Source organism: Mus musculus, chromosome 15 (assembly GCF_000001635.26).
Source record: "Mus musculus strain C57BL/6J chromosome 15, GRCm38.p6 C57BL/6J".
Classification (NCBI taxonomy): Eukaryota; Metazoa; Chordata; class Mammalia; order Rodentia; family Muridae; genus Mus; species Mus musculus.
The window spans coordinates 102,957,717-102,973,286 of NC_000081.6; the positions used below are offsets into that span (position 1 = coordinate 102,957,717).

Here is a 15,570-nt window from a genome sequence, read left to right on the forward strand (position 1 = left end):
TTTTATTTGACCTTTTTATTAACCCCTCTCCTCTTAAAACCCCCTGTGCTCCCAAGACAGCAGAGGTGGTGGTGGTAGTGATAGTGGTGGTGATGGTGGTGGTGATGGTGATGGTGGTGGTGGTGGTGGTGGTGGTGATAGTGGTGGTGGTGATGGAGGAGAAAGAGGAGGAGGAGGAAAAAGAAGGGAGACAATTGGATTGGGAGAACCTGCTGCTGAAAACTGGCCTTCCCGAGGTGAGGCAGGCTAGTACGGGAGACATTAGTGCTCAGCTCCAAAGGCAGGGGCAAGAGGCAACCAAGGGTTGCTCCAGCTCTGAAGCAGAGGACATTCTATGGTTAATCCTAAACTCCCTTTTCTCACGTGCAGCTCAAGCTGCATCCAAATGCCCAGCAAACGCTTCCTGTTTAAGTACACGTTTGTTGGGGAGTTAATTGTAACCATCATCAAATTTAAATTTATAGGAATTTTCTTGGCTCCACTACCCTCCTGCCAGATGTCTCCCTCTGTTGCAGTCAATTATGTAGAACTGAGGGTAGGATTCTCTTTCTCTCTCTCCTCTCCTCTTCTCTCCTCTCCTCTCAGGTGTATTAGAATTTTAATATACAATTTTAAAGAAAGGGGAGAAGAGGCCAAAGCAGCCCCTCTCCTGTCTTCTTCACAGCCACTAGAGGTGGGAAAATGGGGCCCATCCCCTTTCCCTTTGGCCCAAATGGTCAGGCTCCTCCAGACAGAACTAGACACCTAGGCTGGGGCCACCCTAACTTTTATATGTTAGCTGTCCCAGAATAAAAAGCTTCAGAGATGCGATTTTTAGGGATTAGCAAAGAGGGCACCATGGAAGGGGTGACCTAAGGGACAGTCTTCATGCCAGCCTGTATTTGTTGCATGTGTTTCTTCAGTTGAAAGTTAACTAATCCTTTCAGTTCTTTCAATAAGAACACTCATCTATCTTTTTTTTTTTCTAATTTGTTATTTGGGGTAAGGGGTTTAGGACAAATTCTCTCATTTCCCTTCTGTCTTTCTGACCTTATGGAATTCCAAGATAATGTTTTCATCCATGCTTGTTGAATGAAGGGGAAAAGTACCCTGGGTTTCAAGTACAGATAATACTCTCTGTTTTGATGGCAGAGATTCCTGAATCTCTAATTTGTAATTGTGTGGCACGTTGAGATTTGCCAACTTGGGAGTATTGTGACTCAAAAGCTTTTGCATACTCACAAACATTTTAATATTCAAGGTGTCATCCTTCTGTGTGCTCATGAGGAGGAATATAGTTTGTGTACATTTGTCTGCATGGAACAAATGTGACGTGATGTGCCCACTTATGTCCTTCGTCTCTGGTGTCTGAACAGTCAGTATTTAATGAATGTAAACAGGAATTCAACTGAGGGTTTTCTGTGTATTTGTGTATGGGGGCATTTCTTGAGATGGGATATTTATCTACTATATTTAGCTATATCAAGGACTGTTATCATGCTGGCCATATTTTCTATATAAAAATAGACAAGAATAGAACAAACTATTTAAAAAGGAGACTATTAACCTCCAAAGGACTGCCTATTTTGGAGAAAGATATTTAGAACAGGCAGTTATCACTGTTCTAAAAGATACAAGCTCAGAAAAGAATCTCTCTTCCAGAAGATATTTCTGGTGAATGAGAGGAAAGTTATCATGAAAGAAAATCAAAGGTTTGTGTGATTTGAGTCCAAGAACCGGCCAGGGTGTGGTGACAGAGAGAGAGAGAGAGAGAGAGAGAGAGAGAGAGAGAGAGAGAGACAGAGAGAGACAGAGAGAGACAGAGAGAGACAGAGAAACAGAGACATAGAGAGAGAGGGAGAGAGGGGGAAAGGGAGAGAGGGAGGAAGGAATGAGAGGAGAGAAAAGGAGAGAAGAAAGGGAAGGGTGTCTAGTCCCCAAGCAAACCCACCTTCATACTCCTTGGATGTCCAACCCCCCCTTGCTAGCAGGGGCACTCTGGGCTCAACCCCTTGGGGTAATCCCCTCCAGCCGCAACGCTGCCCTGGAACAAAAGATCGCAGTCTAGACGCCGCCATAAAGCGTCCCTGAGCCTCTAAACCCAGTTTCATTTCACCCTTAACGACCCAGTCTGGCCTGTGTTAGAAAATGCTTCCGTCCTAAACAGTAAACAAACCCCCAGTGGATGGTCTTGGCTCTTCCAACACACCCCAGGCGCCCCCACCCCATCATGCCTTTGCCCCACATTTTCCCTCCTTTCCTCCTGCCTTTCTCAGCTCCCCACCCCCACCCCCAAGTAAATAAACCAGAGGCCGAGTTCAAAGTTTCCTGGAGCTAAGGAGGAATGTTGGTTGTAAAAATCCAAGTTTATAGCGCACGTGGGAGTTTACAAGGGTATTAAGTGGTGTGGGCTGAGAGAGCTCTCTGGGCCCCACCCCCTTTCCACTGTGGGCTTTGGGGGTGCAGGGGAGTCAGGGGCGCTTGAAATGAGAAATTGGCTGAAAGTAGGCTTGGATTTGGAGTTTCTTTGTCACTCAGACCCTAGGTGGCTTGGGAAATGCAAAGCAGAGGTGCCTTGAAGGTGGGCCTCCCACCCCAACTCTGAGGGAAAGCCCCTGGGTTCAGGACTCCCAGAATGAAAGACTGGAAAGCTCTTCAAGGAGGCGGTGGGCTGGGGAGAAAGCACGAATGGCGGCGGCGGCGGCGGCAGCGCAGCCCAGGTGCCAGAGAGTGAAGAGAGCTGGAGTTACCCTGTACAGTTAACCTGAAGGGAAGGAACTACCTTGAGCCCATTTCTCGAGAAGCTGACAGAAGAGAGGACTTTGCTCAAGAAGGCAAAGGAAAAACTTTGAACTTCAAGGGAGTCAAGGGCACTGCCTCTTCCTCCCTCACCCCAATCCTCCCGCCCCTCATAGGAATCTGTAGTCAATTTCTTTCCAGGACAATATTCCCTGAAGTGGGTAGCCCTGGGGTTTTCCTGGTGCCCTGGGGATGGATAACGCTGTTTACTAAACCCTTCCTGCTCTGAGCTGGCCAGTATAGTGTGCACGCGACTACACTCTTTATTATTCATATAAACCTTTAGAAAAGGCAACGCCCTGGAAGTTTTTATAACTTTGTTTGGCATAAAATTTTTACAAGATTCTTCCCGCCCCCCTCCTTGAAGAAAAAAAAAGTTTAGTTTAGGTCTTGCCACGGGATAGAATTCTAGAGAAGGAGAGAAGGTTGAGCCCTGAGGCTTAATCATATCTGGAAAAAAAAAAAGTTAAAAAAAAAAAAGGGGGGCTTGAAAGTCAGGCCAATCCTTCTTGAGGTCTATTCAGGACCTGGTTTTGGAGACAGCCAGCTAACAGAAGCCACAGGCATTCAGGAAAGCCCTATCCACCATGCAAGTTGTACTCTTTCTAGATCCACAAAATTTGTAAAATGTCTGCAGTATGACAAGACTTCCCCCATCACATCATGTTCTGTTGCGGGAGGCTCTATTTCTCTGCATGTCTCTCTCTGTTTCTCTCCCTGTTTCTCTCTCTCTCTCTCTCTCTCTCTCTCTCTCTCTCTCTCTCTCTCTCTCTCTCTCTCTCTGTGTGTGTGTGTGTGTGTGTGTGTGTGTGTGTGTCTGTCTCTGTCTCTATCTGTCTGTCTGTCTATCTGTCTCTCTCTCCCTCCCTCCCTCCCTCCCCCCTTCCATCCATTTCTTGAAGTAGTGAAGTTCTATAATTCTGGCTCAAACTTTTAATTTTGGGGTGGAGACTTTTGCACACACACAGTCCTATCCCTGATCCCTGTGGGGTTTAAGGGGGAAAAAATCCAAATGCCAGGAAATTCTTGCCTAGAGGTTACAGTTGTTGCAGAATCAAAGGAGATGGCGGCAGGCAGGGCTACAGTCCTCCTGAGTCTTTTATAGAGAACAAAAGTACTTGTGTAGGGACATGGCCTTGAAATGCCAACTTACATATGACCCTTTGGACCTGCCCTCTACCCTCTCTGACAGAGCCTCACTCTCTCACTTTCCTATCGCCAGTGCTGAGAGCATAAATGAGCTAAACTTTAGTCTATGCAGTTTTCCAGTTCCGGCAGAACAAAGATAAGGGAAGTTCTCTCTAATTGTGGGTCTGGTGGACCAAGTTTCTTTAGTGTGATGAAATGAAGACATGGAGCCAGGCATTTCAAGGATCAAGGAGCCTTTGGCACTGACTGGGGGTGGGGTAGGGGGAGGTGTGCTTCTGAGTCGGCATTCCCATCCCTCTAATGGCGACTCTGAGGCCTGCCCACCTTTGCTGGCTGACTGTTCTACACTTCGCCTTGTGAGGAGCTGAGCCGAGCCTGAAGGCAGAAGGTCAACTCCAAGCCCGAGCAACTAGAATAAGAAGGATCCAACTTGTCATTTTCCTTCTCACATAACACAGCACAATAGAGAAAAATAAGAAAGCCTTGGGGGAGAGGAAGGAAAAGAAGAAGAAGAAGAAAACAAAGGATAAAGTTTATAATAAAAGAAAATGAAAATGAGGGAACAATAAATTAAAATCTTGAGGGGAAAATTACAAAGAAAAAAGAAGGAGAAAAATAGAAAAAGAAGAGAAAGCTGGAAAATGAAAAGGAAAGGAAAGGAAGAAAGAAAAGAAAAATAAAGACAACAACAACAAAACCAAAACAGACCTTCAAAAGGGAAATTTAGCTAGTGAAGGAGAATCCGGTTTTTTACCCTCAGGAGTAAAGAAGCCCAACCACAGTCGACACTGACTGGAAATCTGACCTATTGGAGTAACTCAGAAACAAACCATTAAAGTGGGGACCAGGGTCTTCCCCCAAGTCACCCTCCCCTTGGGCTCCTCCTCCCAATGCGTCTCTCTGGGGTGTGTGTGGTCTGGTTTCAATTCCATAAGTAAAGTTAAATAACTGGTCGGTTTCCGAAGAGCCGGGAAGCAGTCAGACTGACTAGGATAGCGAACTTTGGAATTCAAGGATCCAGGAAGCGCTTTGGGTAGAAGTTAATATTTGAGGCTGTATACTTGCAATTAAATGCAAGACGGACATGTGGATAGACCGGTATACTCCACAGCCTCTGGGTGCAAGTGTGTACGATGTCTAGATGTGAGAGCGAGTCCGCTGGCAGCCCTGCCTGCCAGAGTGGCAGCAGAATCCGAAGTAGAACAGAAGCCCCTTTATCCGTCCTCAGCCTCTCACCTCTTTACCTGCTTGAACCTTTCTTCCCTGGACCTCTGAGAATTCCACATTTTGCTTGGAGTTTCCCTGCTCTCAATTCAAGTGGGACAGGGCTTGGTGCTCTAGAAGAAAAGAGAATTGTTCCTTCAAGATTTGAGAAAAGAACGAGTAATCTCGGCATCCAGAACAAGGAGAAAAATCCCAAGAGTCAGTGATGTAATTTTGCTTTCCATTTTTTGCTTGAAGAGGTTTCAGCGTGCATATTTTAAAATTGCATTTAATTATTTTTATTCCACAAGGAGAGACACTCTTCCTCTCTCTCTCTTCATCTTCAGATGTTCCCAGGTCATCTTTAACCTCTCAGGGAAACTCCGACAATTTTCAGAGAAGAAAACAGGGTGCTTCTGGGCGATTTGAGGGCTTCAGCCGAAAAGATCCTAACCTTTATTCCTATCAATTCACTGGGATCCTCATGGCATCTGTCCCCGAAGAACTGTAGGGCCTTTCTGGAGTCAGCCAGGAACCCCTGAGCCCTCTTCTGCTCCCTTGCTCACAGACCCAAAAATATCAGAAGGCCTAGCTCAGCCGGACTGCCCTTCAGTGTCTGGACGCAGGGCGGGAAGAGTGAAAAAGCCCTGGGCTTTCTCTTAGGGAGGGGGTGGGATTTATTGAGAGATGGGCACAGCCTGAGCCCCACTTTGGCCTGCAGTCCCCGGAATTTTCACTTCCTCGAGTTGAGGTAAGAAGGAGGACTCTGGAGTGGGGCTTAAGTGCAAGGCTGTTTGCATTGGGGGAAGTTGAGGAGATTCCTAAGAAACAAAAACAAACAAACAAAAAATAAAACAAAACAAAAACCCCGGGGTGACTTTCACGACACAGACTTTCAACTGGGCCCCAATCCAGTTGACAAGGGTACCCTTTGGGTAAGGCCAGCGGGCGCCTGGCTGTGGCGGCAGACCCGGTGACTGAGGCGGCACGCATGCCTTTGAACGCCAGGCAGGGACAATAGGACGGAAGCTGCCTTTGCTCGTGGCCTCGGGAAAGGCGAGCCCAAGGGGGCAGGGCTAGAGACAGGACTTTCCTGGACCCACACAAGCGCTCTCTGTCCCGGCCCTCACTTTCACTTCTTCTTTCGTTTACCTCCATTAATACAGATCCCAAAGTCCTGGAAAAGCCAACAAGTTATTCGGTCGCGTCCGAGCAAGCTAGCGGGCTGTTGCTTAACAGCTCTGGGTTTTCGTTTATCTTGAGTAATTAGAGGCAAACATTTGTCCCAACGGGGGTCCCACTTAGGTTGATGAATTTGATTTCTTGTTTCATTAATGGGCCGTGTTTATCATACTTCTAATTATTTCAACTTTAAACACTATTCGTTCTTGTGAGGAAGTGGGAGTTGAAGCAGGAAGCATTTCTCCTGAGGGTATTATTTCCACTAATAATGTTAAGAATCCTGAAGCAACTCCATTGCCTCCCATAGCTGAGGTTGAAGGTGGGCTTGGAATAGGGGTCTGGTTTGTAGAGGAGACAGGCCCAGAATCTGAGTAACTTTGCTTCTCTCTTGATAGCTAGCCAGTTTCTGTCTTGTAGCATGTTGTTTGAGGACTTTTCTAGAATTTTCTGACTCTCAACACCTTCTTTCTGTCTGGGTTCAAATCCCACTGCCCCCTGTAAATCTCTTCCCGCAATGATTTCTACTTGGCCTTAACAGCACAGCCTAGATGGAGACAATGTTCTTTCCCCGGCTTCTAAGACTTCTATCGTTGAGATTAAAGCTGGAAAGTACCGAGGTAATACAGCACCTGGCTGTTATAGAAAGGACCCTCATGACCAGGATCCAAACCGAGGACATGGGCAGGATTTTGGGAAGACAGACTCCAGGGACAGGCACACCATGGAGGAAAATAAAAAGAGATGTGAAAGAGGGGGAGGGAGCCCCCCAAAGCCATATAATTCTCAATTGCTTTGGTCTTTAATTTCATTGTCCCATAAATGAGGAAATATCAGTTCCCATACTAAATTTTTATCCTCAGCTGATAAATATGACGGGAAATTTTCTTTGGGTCCTCGTAAAAGGGAACGGTTTCGATCAAACTCGTGGGGAAAGACTTATGCAGATAATACAAACAGAGTGGTCATAAAGTCTCGGCTGTTTCCCGCGGGATGGGCAGGGGGACAAATGGCTCCCTAGACTGACTGCTGCTGCGGACTGTCCCAAGTCTGGTCTGGGGCCTAAACAGCCTAACCTTGCCCTGAATAACACCCAGGCTGAAGCCAGGGCGACCTCTGCAAATGAAAACACAAAACTATTTCAAATCTCCCCTGCTGGCCACACACTCCACAGATTCCCCACCCCCGGAATTAAGGCACCCCTGGGTCTTCTTCTCCGCCCCTGGTTGGGGGAAATCAGGGCAATTCTTTCCTTAGTTATCTTCCATCCTAGCTGGCTAGGGCCTCCAGGAATCGGTTCAGCTTCTTCACTCATCCACTCCAGGGAGCTCGGCCCTGGAGTCCTTTCCCAGCCAGGCTCTGGTCTTTCGGGGGAAAATGGAAAGCCCACAGCCTCTGCCCAGGGAAAAATGCGGAGCTACCGGAAAGACAAGTTATTCTCCGGATTCCGTTTCCTGAGGAAGGGGTGGAGAGTTTAGTTCGCTTTGGAAGAAAAGTGATGGAGAACTATTTCAAACACACATCCCTCCTAACCTCCCGGCCTCCCGTACGATTCCCCTTTAGCAAGCACGCAAAAAAATAGACCGCTCCTCTTCTTTAAAAAAATACTCCCAGCCCAATCGCTTAAAAAGGACCCTTCTCGGATGGAGTTTAATTGTTTCTTCTGAGCCTTTCCCATGTGGATACACATGCCTCCAACCCAAGCAAGGCCTGGAGGTTCGAGCTTTCTCTCCGGAAATATTCCTTTTTTTAAAAAGTAGGGACAAGGTCAAACAGGAAAAGAGGGCCGCCGGGCCATGGAGCAAAGCAGCCTATGGAACCCTCTCTAAGGCTCTAAGGGCAAAGCCGAGAGAGAGGCTTATCCAGTAAGGCCCAGACCGCAACTCCAGGGTTGGAGAAAGATACCTTTAATCTCCAACTCCCTCCTGCACTGATCCTTAGGCCCACTAAGATCCTCCTTTGCCCAGAATCCCTTGAGTGGTTGTGACCCGGGCCCGGGCCCACTCCAGACACTGGAGACTCCCAGTTAGTACCGAAAAAGGAACTTGCAACTCAACTAACCTCCAAGACCTACGGTAGGGAGAGCTCAGACCCAAGGGCCAAGCCGGACCAGGAGGCAGGAGAACAGAAACTTCAGCTTGCTTTTGATTCTTGAACTTTCTCTTCTACCCTAAGCCCACTGGAGATTCTTCCCATCTCCCCCAAAACACTACCCGGCTACCAACCCAAGAGAAGAAACAGGAGAACAGGGGTGAAGAAAGTGTAAGGTGAAGAGAGGGAAAAGAGTACCTGAATCTTGTCTTGACCTTTTACTTTGAATTTGACTGTTTTGAGCCCCGGTTGCCTTACTCTGTCCCGCATTTCCCCCCTCTCCACCCCCCTCTCCTCAGGAGCTACAGGCTGATTCTCTAGTAAACAAGTCCCACTCTTCACAGAACAGTCCCATGTCCCTCCACCTACCCCACCACTACCCCACCGCCCTTGCAGCCCGGGGGGCGCTTCCTTTGTTCGCCAGGAAGGGCTCCGGTGCCCCTACCCCGAGGCAGCTGCTAGGTGGCGCTGTTACTCCACGCTGAGCGCTCCGCCTGCCGACAACTTGACCCCGCTGACGTCACGACCGTCTGAATCATCAAGGCCATTTTCAAATCCCATTGGTCTAGCCGTCACATGGTGAGGACCGAATGCGCGGATAATTATGGAGCTGATATTTCCCCCCTCCCCTTCTTTTTCCTCCCGCCCCTCCAACCGCTCCCCCCCCCTTCCCGGATGGGGGAAAAAAGATGTCAGCTCCTCCGCTGTAGTATTGCTCCTTAAAAACCCCTCTCTCTGAAAATGACATGCCCTCGCAATGTAACTCCGAACTCGTACGCGGAGCCCTTGGCTGCGCCGGGAGGAGGAGAGCGCTATAACCGTAACGCAGGAATGTATATGCAATCTGGGAGTGACTTCAACTGCGGGGTGATGAGGGGCTGCGGGCTCGCGCCCTCTCTCTCCAAGAGGGACGAGGGAGGCAGCCCAAACCTAGCCCTCAACACCTACCCGTCCTACCTCTCGCAGCTGGACTCCTGGGGCGACCCCAAAGCCGCCTACCGCCTGGAACAACCTGTTGGCAGGCCTCTGTCCTCCTGTTCCTACCCACCTAGTGTCAAGGAGGAGAATGTCTGCTGCATGTACAGTGCAGAGAAGCGGGCGAAAAGTGGCCCTGAGGCAGCTCTCTACTCCCACCCCCTGCCGGAGTCTTGCCTTGGGGAGCACGAGGTACCTGTACCCAGCTACTACCGAGCCAGCCCGAGCTACTCCGCGCTGGACAAAACGCCCCACTGTGCTGGGGCCAACGAGTTCGAAGCCCCCTTTGAGCAGCGGGCCAGTCTCAACCCGCGCACCGAACATCTGGAATCGCCTCAGCTTGGGGGCAAAGTGAGTTTTCCTGAGACCCCCAAGTCCGACAGCCAGACCCCCAGTCCCAATGAGATCAAGACAGAGCAAAGCCTGGCGGGCCCAAAAGCCAGCCCCTCGGAGAGCGAGAAGGAACGGGCCAAGACCGCAGACTCCAGTCCAGACACCTCGGATAACGAAGCTAAAGGTAAGGCCGTCTGGGCCGCGGGGCGGGCTGGAACGTTGGGGGTGCGAGTCTTCGTGGTCAGGATTTGGGGCAGGAAGATAAGGGAGAATTGAGCAGAGGCCTAAGGAACTCAAAGGTTCTGAATTGACCCGGGCTTGAGGCTCCTGTTTGCTGAGCTCCAGGCTGGTAGCGTGTCATTTAGCAGTGGAAGGTAAACCGAGACATGGAAGTGCCAGGCCAGCCCGGCCCTTGGTTGCATAGGCGGAGGAGGGGCGCACTACAGGAAGCCTACGGGCACCCTGTGCTGCACCGGATCGGTGGCCATTCCTAGGCGCGTGATGGCTTTGGTTTGCTTTTTCAGTGAGGATGTCCTGGGGGGCTAATGTCCCCAGCTCAGGTCAAAGCTCACAAAAAGCTTAAAATGGCGATCCTTAGGCCAGGGACCAGAGAAGGCTTAGAGATGAATAATGTCTCTTCAGTGCATATTCCTAGTTGGAAAAATGTTTACTAGAAACACAATTTGTTGTTTGTGGGTCGGATTTGTGCGTGCAGTTTGTGCCCCTGCAATTTCTGTCTCGGCAGGAGCCTTGGGCAGCGAGGCTGAGGCCGGAAGAGGTGGAGGTGAAGGGCTGCCCGCCACATCCCTCCCTCCGCCAGATGCTTGGCTTAAGGATGGCTTTGAATTAGGGCGTTGGAAAATTTTTTCCCTGCTTTTCTGCTCCTTTTCCTTCTCATTTCTTCTTCTTCTTCTTCTTCTTCTTCTTCTTCTTCTTCTTCTTCTTCTTCTTCTTCTTCTTCTTCTTCTTCTTCTTCTTCTTCTTCTTCTTCTTCTTCTCCTTCTTTCTTCTTCTCCCACCACCTCTGGCCTCTTTTTTTTCCTTTTCTATATTTTTTTCTGGTTATGTTTTTGCCCCCAGTGGTTTTCAAAAGCAGTTTATAAATGAGTGGTTTGAAATTTTCTGTGTGCGTGGCAAGCGGTTTACTCCTGAGAAGGAGTGAGGCATTGGTTGGATTTCTTTGTGATTTTTGGTTCAATGCTCAGCCAGAGTTCAAGCTCAGGGTTCAAGATTCATTTCTTCTGTAACTGAGGGTTTTCAGGACCCTTTGCTGTACTGGGGGCAGGGAACCGGAGTTTGAAACAGGAGCAGGATTGTGTTGCAAAAGGGAACGACTTTCCCTGAAAAGTTGGAACAAAATGCACCAAAAAAGGCCTAGTGGGTAGAAATAAACCCGCTCCCCAAGAAACTGGCTCCTGGTGATGCTGATGGAGGCCGGGTCATTGGTATAGAAGTAGGTGAACTATTGAGAGCGAATCAGACTGGGGTGGCCTGAAGCTTGTGTGTGGTGCTTTGTATAAGGTTTATATATGGATGCAACTGCACACTCATGCCTAATGGCAACCTGTGTCACACACACACACCACACACACATATTGTGTTCCTCTACACACACTCACACAAGCATATGCACTCTTTTGGCGCGCAGAGGGCAGAGCCTTGCCCTCTTGGGTCTACTCTGCAAAAATAGCCTTGGTAGCCAGTCCCTAGAGACTTTGACCAGAAGATGGCCGTGGCTGTGCTTGTGGAGATGAGTAAGGAGTAAGGCACCAATGTAACTAACACATATCCTAATGGCTCATATGTCATGCAAAGGTTTAATTTTATTCCCTCACCATAAACCCTAAGCTGGACTGGGGTGGAGGGTAGAAAAAACTTTGTCCTAGCCATACCAAAAAGCAAAGTCAAGGTTAACAAGCCTACCTTCTAAACACAAACTATACCCACTTTCATAGACTCCCCCTTCTTTCCTGGTTATCCCTTCAATAATTTAAGCCTTCCTACCCCAAACTAACACCTAGAGATTATGCTTTGTGTTCCCCTTTTCCTCCACCACCACCCCCCCCCCTTTTTTTTTTTTTTTTTGGTGTTTTCACCAGGCCAGAGGCAATGAGCTTTTTTGGCTAAGGTCCACTTGTAATTCCTTTCCTCCTCTTAAAACCCAACAACCCCAATAAAAAATAAACAGGGTAGAGTTAGATGTGGAGAGCTTGTGAACAGTTTTCAAGAAGCTGCAGGTGTAGAGATACGAGAATAATTAAAGACATTGATATTTTCTAAACTATAGCCTCAAGTTTGCTGTTTTCTCCCTGCCCCCACTGTTTCCTGGTTGCCTCTGTAGAGCTCTCCTCACCACCAATCCAGACAAAATCCAGGACTCAGAAGACCCACTTGGCATAAGAAAGAGAGAAAGCAGGGTGCACACAGGGCTGTCAGCAAAGTTATTTGCTAGGTACCCTCTCTCTAGTCTTTGGATTCTCTTTTTCCCTCTTTAAAGGGTGGCCATGTTCTATACTTTTACCTGAAGAGCAAGGCTGATCCATTTCAACAAGAATACATATTGGAAAGAGAAACTAACAATAAAACAATAGAAACACATATATTATGGTATCTTCTCATATATGTAGGTATTTATCCACATCCCTCCTGTGTATATAGATGTATAGGTGTGTGTGTATCTGAACTCTACCTACACATAGACTCTTGGGTTGTCTGCCTTCCTTAACCTTAAGTTCTCTGGTCAGAGGAAGTTGTCTGAGCAGCCCTTAGCATTCCTCAGAGCTGTAGCCCCAACCCCTGCTGCTCAGACAGGTTTCCTTGATTCAGTTATACCTGAAGTATGTGGCCAGGAAAGGAGACAGCAAAGGGGAGCTCTAACAAGACAGCAATCCTGTGGAAATTCAGGTGAGAATAAGAGTTGGGGTCTAGTGCAAGAATTCCAGAGACTGGGACAGAATCTCTCAACAGAGATGAAAGGAATTTTAAGCTCTCTGGAAAATGACTCTGAGCTGTAGGGCAGCCTCTGCATTGAAGATGCTTTTTTTTCTGGCTGGCTGCATTTTTCCAGAGCTGGAGCAGAACAGAGTTGAGAGAAAGCCTGGGGAGGCTTAAGGCTGTTAGAATAAGGTGGTGGTCTTGACTAATTTAAATTTAGCAAACATTTTGAACATAAAAGCCTCTTCTGTTTCTTCCCTGTAAGTATAGACCCCCTAAGAAATTTCAAAATCCCAAAAGAACCAACCCCCAAGCCTGTGAGGCTAGAGCATTCCCCTTCTGCTTTTTCAGCTACCCTCTGCCCAAGCAGGCTCCAAAAGCTGCACCAAGGTCTTGGGTCTTCCAGGGATACTTATGTAAATAATGTTATTTTTAACAGAGGAGATAAAGGCAGAAAACACCACAGGAAATTGGCTGACAGCAAAGAGCGGAAGGAAGAAGAGGTGCCCCTATACTAAACACCAGACGCTGGAATTGGAGAAAGAATTTCTGTTCAATATGTATTTGACGCGAGAGCGCCGCCTGGAGATTAGCAAGACCATTAACCTTACAGACAGACAAGTCAAAATCTGGTTTCAAAATCGCAGAATGAAACTCAAGAAAATGAACCGAGAGAATCGGATCCGGGAACTGACCTCCAATTTTAATTTCACCTGAGCCAGCGTCATCTCCTCCCCCTCCCCTTCTCCCCTTTCCCCGCCCCTCCTCCCTTTGTGCCTGGTGATATATTTTTTTCCCTCCCTGAGTATAAATGCAACTCGCCTGCAAAAAAAAAAAAAAAGGCAAAGACCTCAGACTCTTCTTCCAAGGGACCTATGGTTCGTGCTTCGAGGATGCTTCCACCTAAAGCATGAAATGGGGTGATGGGTTTTGGGGTGTTGTGTGTGCCCTCATAGATGGGGTGGTAGTGTGGCCGGTGTGTGTGTCAACTCTTCAGTCACCCATGCACTCACATACAGCATTCTGTTCTCCATGCAAAGTTGAGGTCAAATGCACCCGATTAGAGGGGAAAGAAAGGGGGATAATCAAACAGAGAGGGTCTGTAACCTTGTAGAGCACAGTTAGCATTGCTCCTTCCTTGCTGCATTTCCCCCCTTAGAATAATAGGTAGTCTTGAAAGTTCAGCTAGTATTTGTGTGTTTGTCATAGTACCCAGTGTCTAGACTAAACCCTCCCTCTCTCTGTCTTTCCCTCCCAATGGCTCTGAGAATATGCTTGAAGTATTTGTACTGCTTTCTGCTTTTCTCCCACCCTTCCCAACACACTATATCTCTCTCATCTCAGAAATTCCATCCAGAAGAACAAAAAAAAAATTAAAAATAGAGCATAGCAAAGTAAAAACAACCCCCCCTCCAAGTTGTCCTGCTCCTGTCTGGGAGTTGTGTTATTTAAAGATATTCTGTATGTTGTATCTTTTGCATGTAGCTTCCTTAATGGAGAAAAAAAATCCTAATAAATTTCCGGAATCTTAATCCTCAAATGGATGGGTTTTTTTTTTGTTTTGTTTTTAGTGGCGCTTTTTTTTTTAGCGGCACCCCCTCCCCCAAAACACTGAGTGTGTGGATATGTGTGTGTTTTGTGTTTGACTCATCTCCTACAGCCTTTCCAGAATGTCTCTTGGCGGGTTTAATGTAAGTGAGAGACCATAACGTTGATTTAAATATTATCCAGGTGACCACAATAAGTCAAGGTCATAAAACAGTAATGTCAGGACGGTCTTGGTGCGCGCGAGAGGTGGATTTTATGATCTGCAAATATAATGTGGTACTGCAGTAAAAGATGCATTTAAAGGTGACTGGAGGAGGGAAAGAGGCAGAGAGCAAACTGCAATCTTGAGGAGCAGACGGATCTGATTGCCTTCGGTACTGGGGCTGGATGCACCCCACCACTGCTGGGGGGGTACCTCAGGAACCCCCACCCATCTAAACAGAGGAATAAACTTAACTGCCGGAGGGGCACGAGGAGTTAAGCCCCCGCCCTCGACAGCAGCTTACAGAAGCGCCAGCGGCAGCAAGAGAAGGAGGAGGCAGCGACAAGGTAAGAGAATCGGTTTCTTGTTCTTCTCTTGGCGGTCGACTGAGGACTAGCAGCGTTCCCAGGTGCCCGGAGAGCAGCGCGTAGAGCACGGAGGAAGGTGTTTTGGGCGTCTGTGTTTTCTGAGAGACCCGGATTTTCCTTGTGGCCGCCAGCAGTGGAGGGCAGCGGCTATGAGCTCCCTCTCCTCCCCTCCCTGGTCCACTACCGCCGTGGGGTTCGGTGGTTAAAGGGGGTAAATTGGTGGTTTTGGCTTCTTTATCTTTGATGGCACTTAGGGGCGTCTAGAGATCCACCCATCAGCTTAGGTGTCTCTGTCTGGTTGTAAGGTAGAAGGGTTGGAGCTTGAAGCTTGGGTTTTCTTGCGTTTTGCTGGTGTGGGTGTGAGCCTTGTCCATGTTCTTGGTCTTCGTGTTCCCAAGCTGTAGGGATTTGCCAGACAAGTGGCCCGACTGTAAGTGGCTCCTGAGCACAGGCGCTGTGGTCTAGACACCCATGTTTGTTGAGAATCCTTAGACACTGAGTCTGGGAGAAGAGTAGAGGAGAGCCAGATGGATAAGACAGGGGACCCAGCTCAAGAGTGGAAGAACGATCCAGCTCCCCCCAGGGCCAGGGCCAGATGCAGGGGGATAGCTCTACTGCAGTACTGGGGGTGGGGCAGGGATTTGGCGGCTAGAGGTTCCTTTTCACCAGATTTTCCCAATGCAACTTGCTTATACCAGAAACTAACGGGAGACTATCAGACCCTCAACCCACCCAGCCACCCAAAGTCCACTCTCTAGTCCTCAGGGAGGTTGTAGGGCTGAAGGGGGACCGGGCTGAATTTCTTCCTTC

At 48.2% G+C, this 15,570-nt stretch overlaps 1 protein-coding gene across 1 annotated transcript, besides 1 other annotated feature; it reads left to right on the plus strand.

Moving 5' to 3' along the window:
* Positions 1,175 to 3,376: an enhancer, noted in NCBI's record as "VISTA enhancer mm1417". NCBI's record gives its function as "enhancer in: limb[5/5] | tail[5/5]" and the evidence as "EXISTENCE:transgenic organism evidence [ECO:0001131][PMID:17130149]".
* Positions 9,080 to 14,182, plus strand: Hoxc10 (homeobox C10). Its single transcript, NM_010462.5, has 2 exons — positions 9,080 to 9,892; positions 13,082 to 14,182. Exons 1-2 carry the CDS (start codon positions 9,142 to 9,144, stop codon positions 13,357 to 13,359), a joined length of 1,029 nt encoding a protein of 342 aa, NP_034592.2. The 5' UTR covers positions 9,080 to 9,141; the 3' UTR covers positions 13,360 to 14,182.
* Positions 14,183 to 15,570: the final 1,388 nt, after the last annotated feature.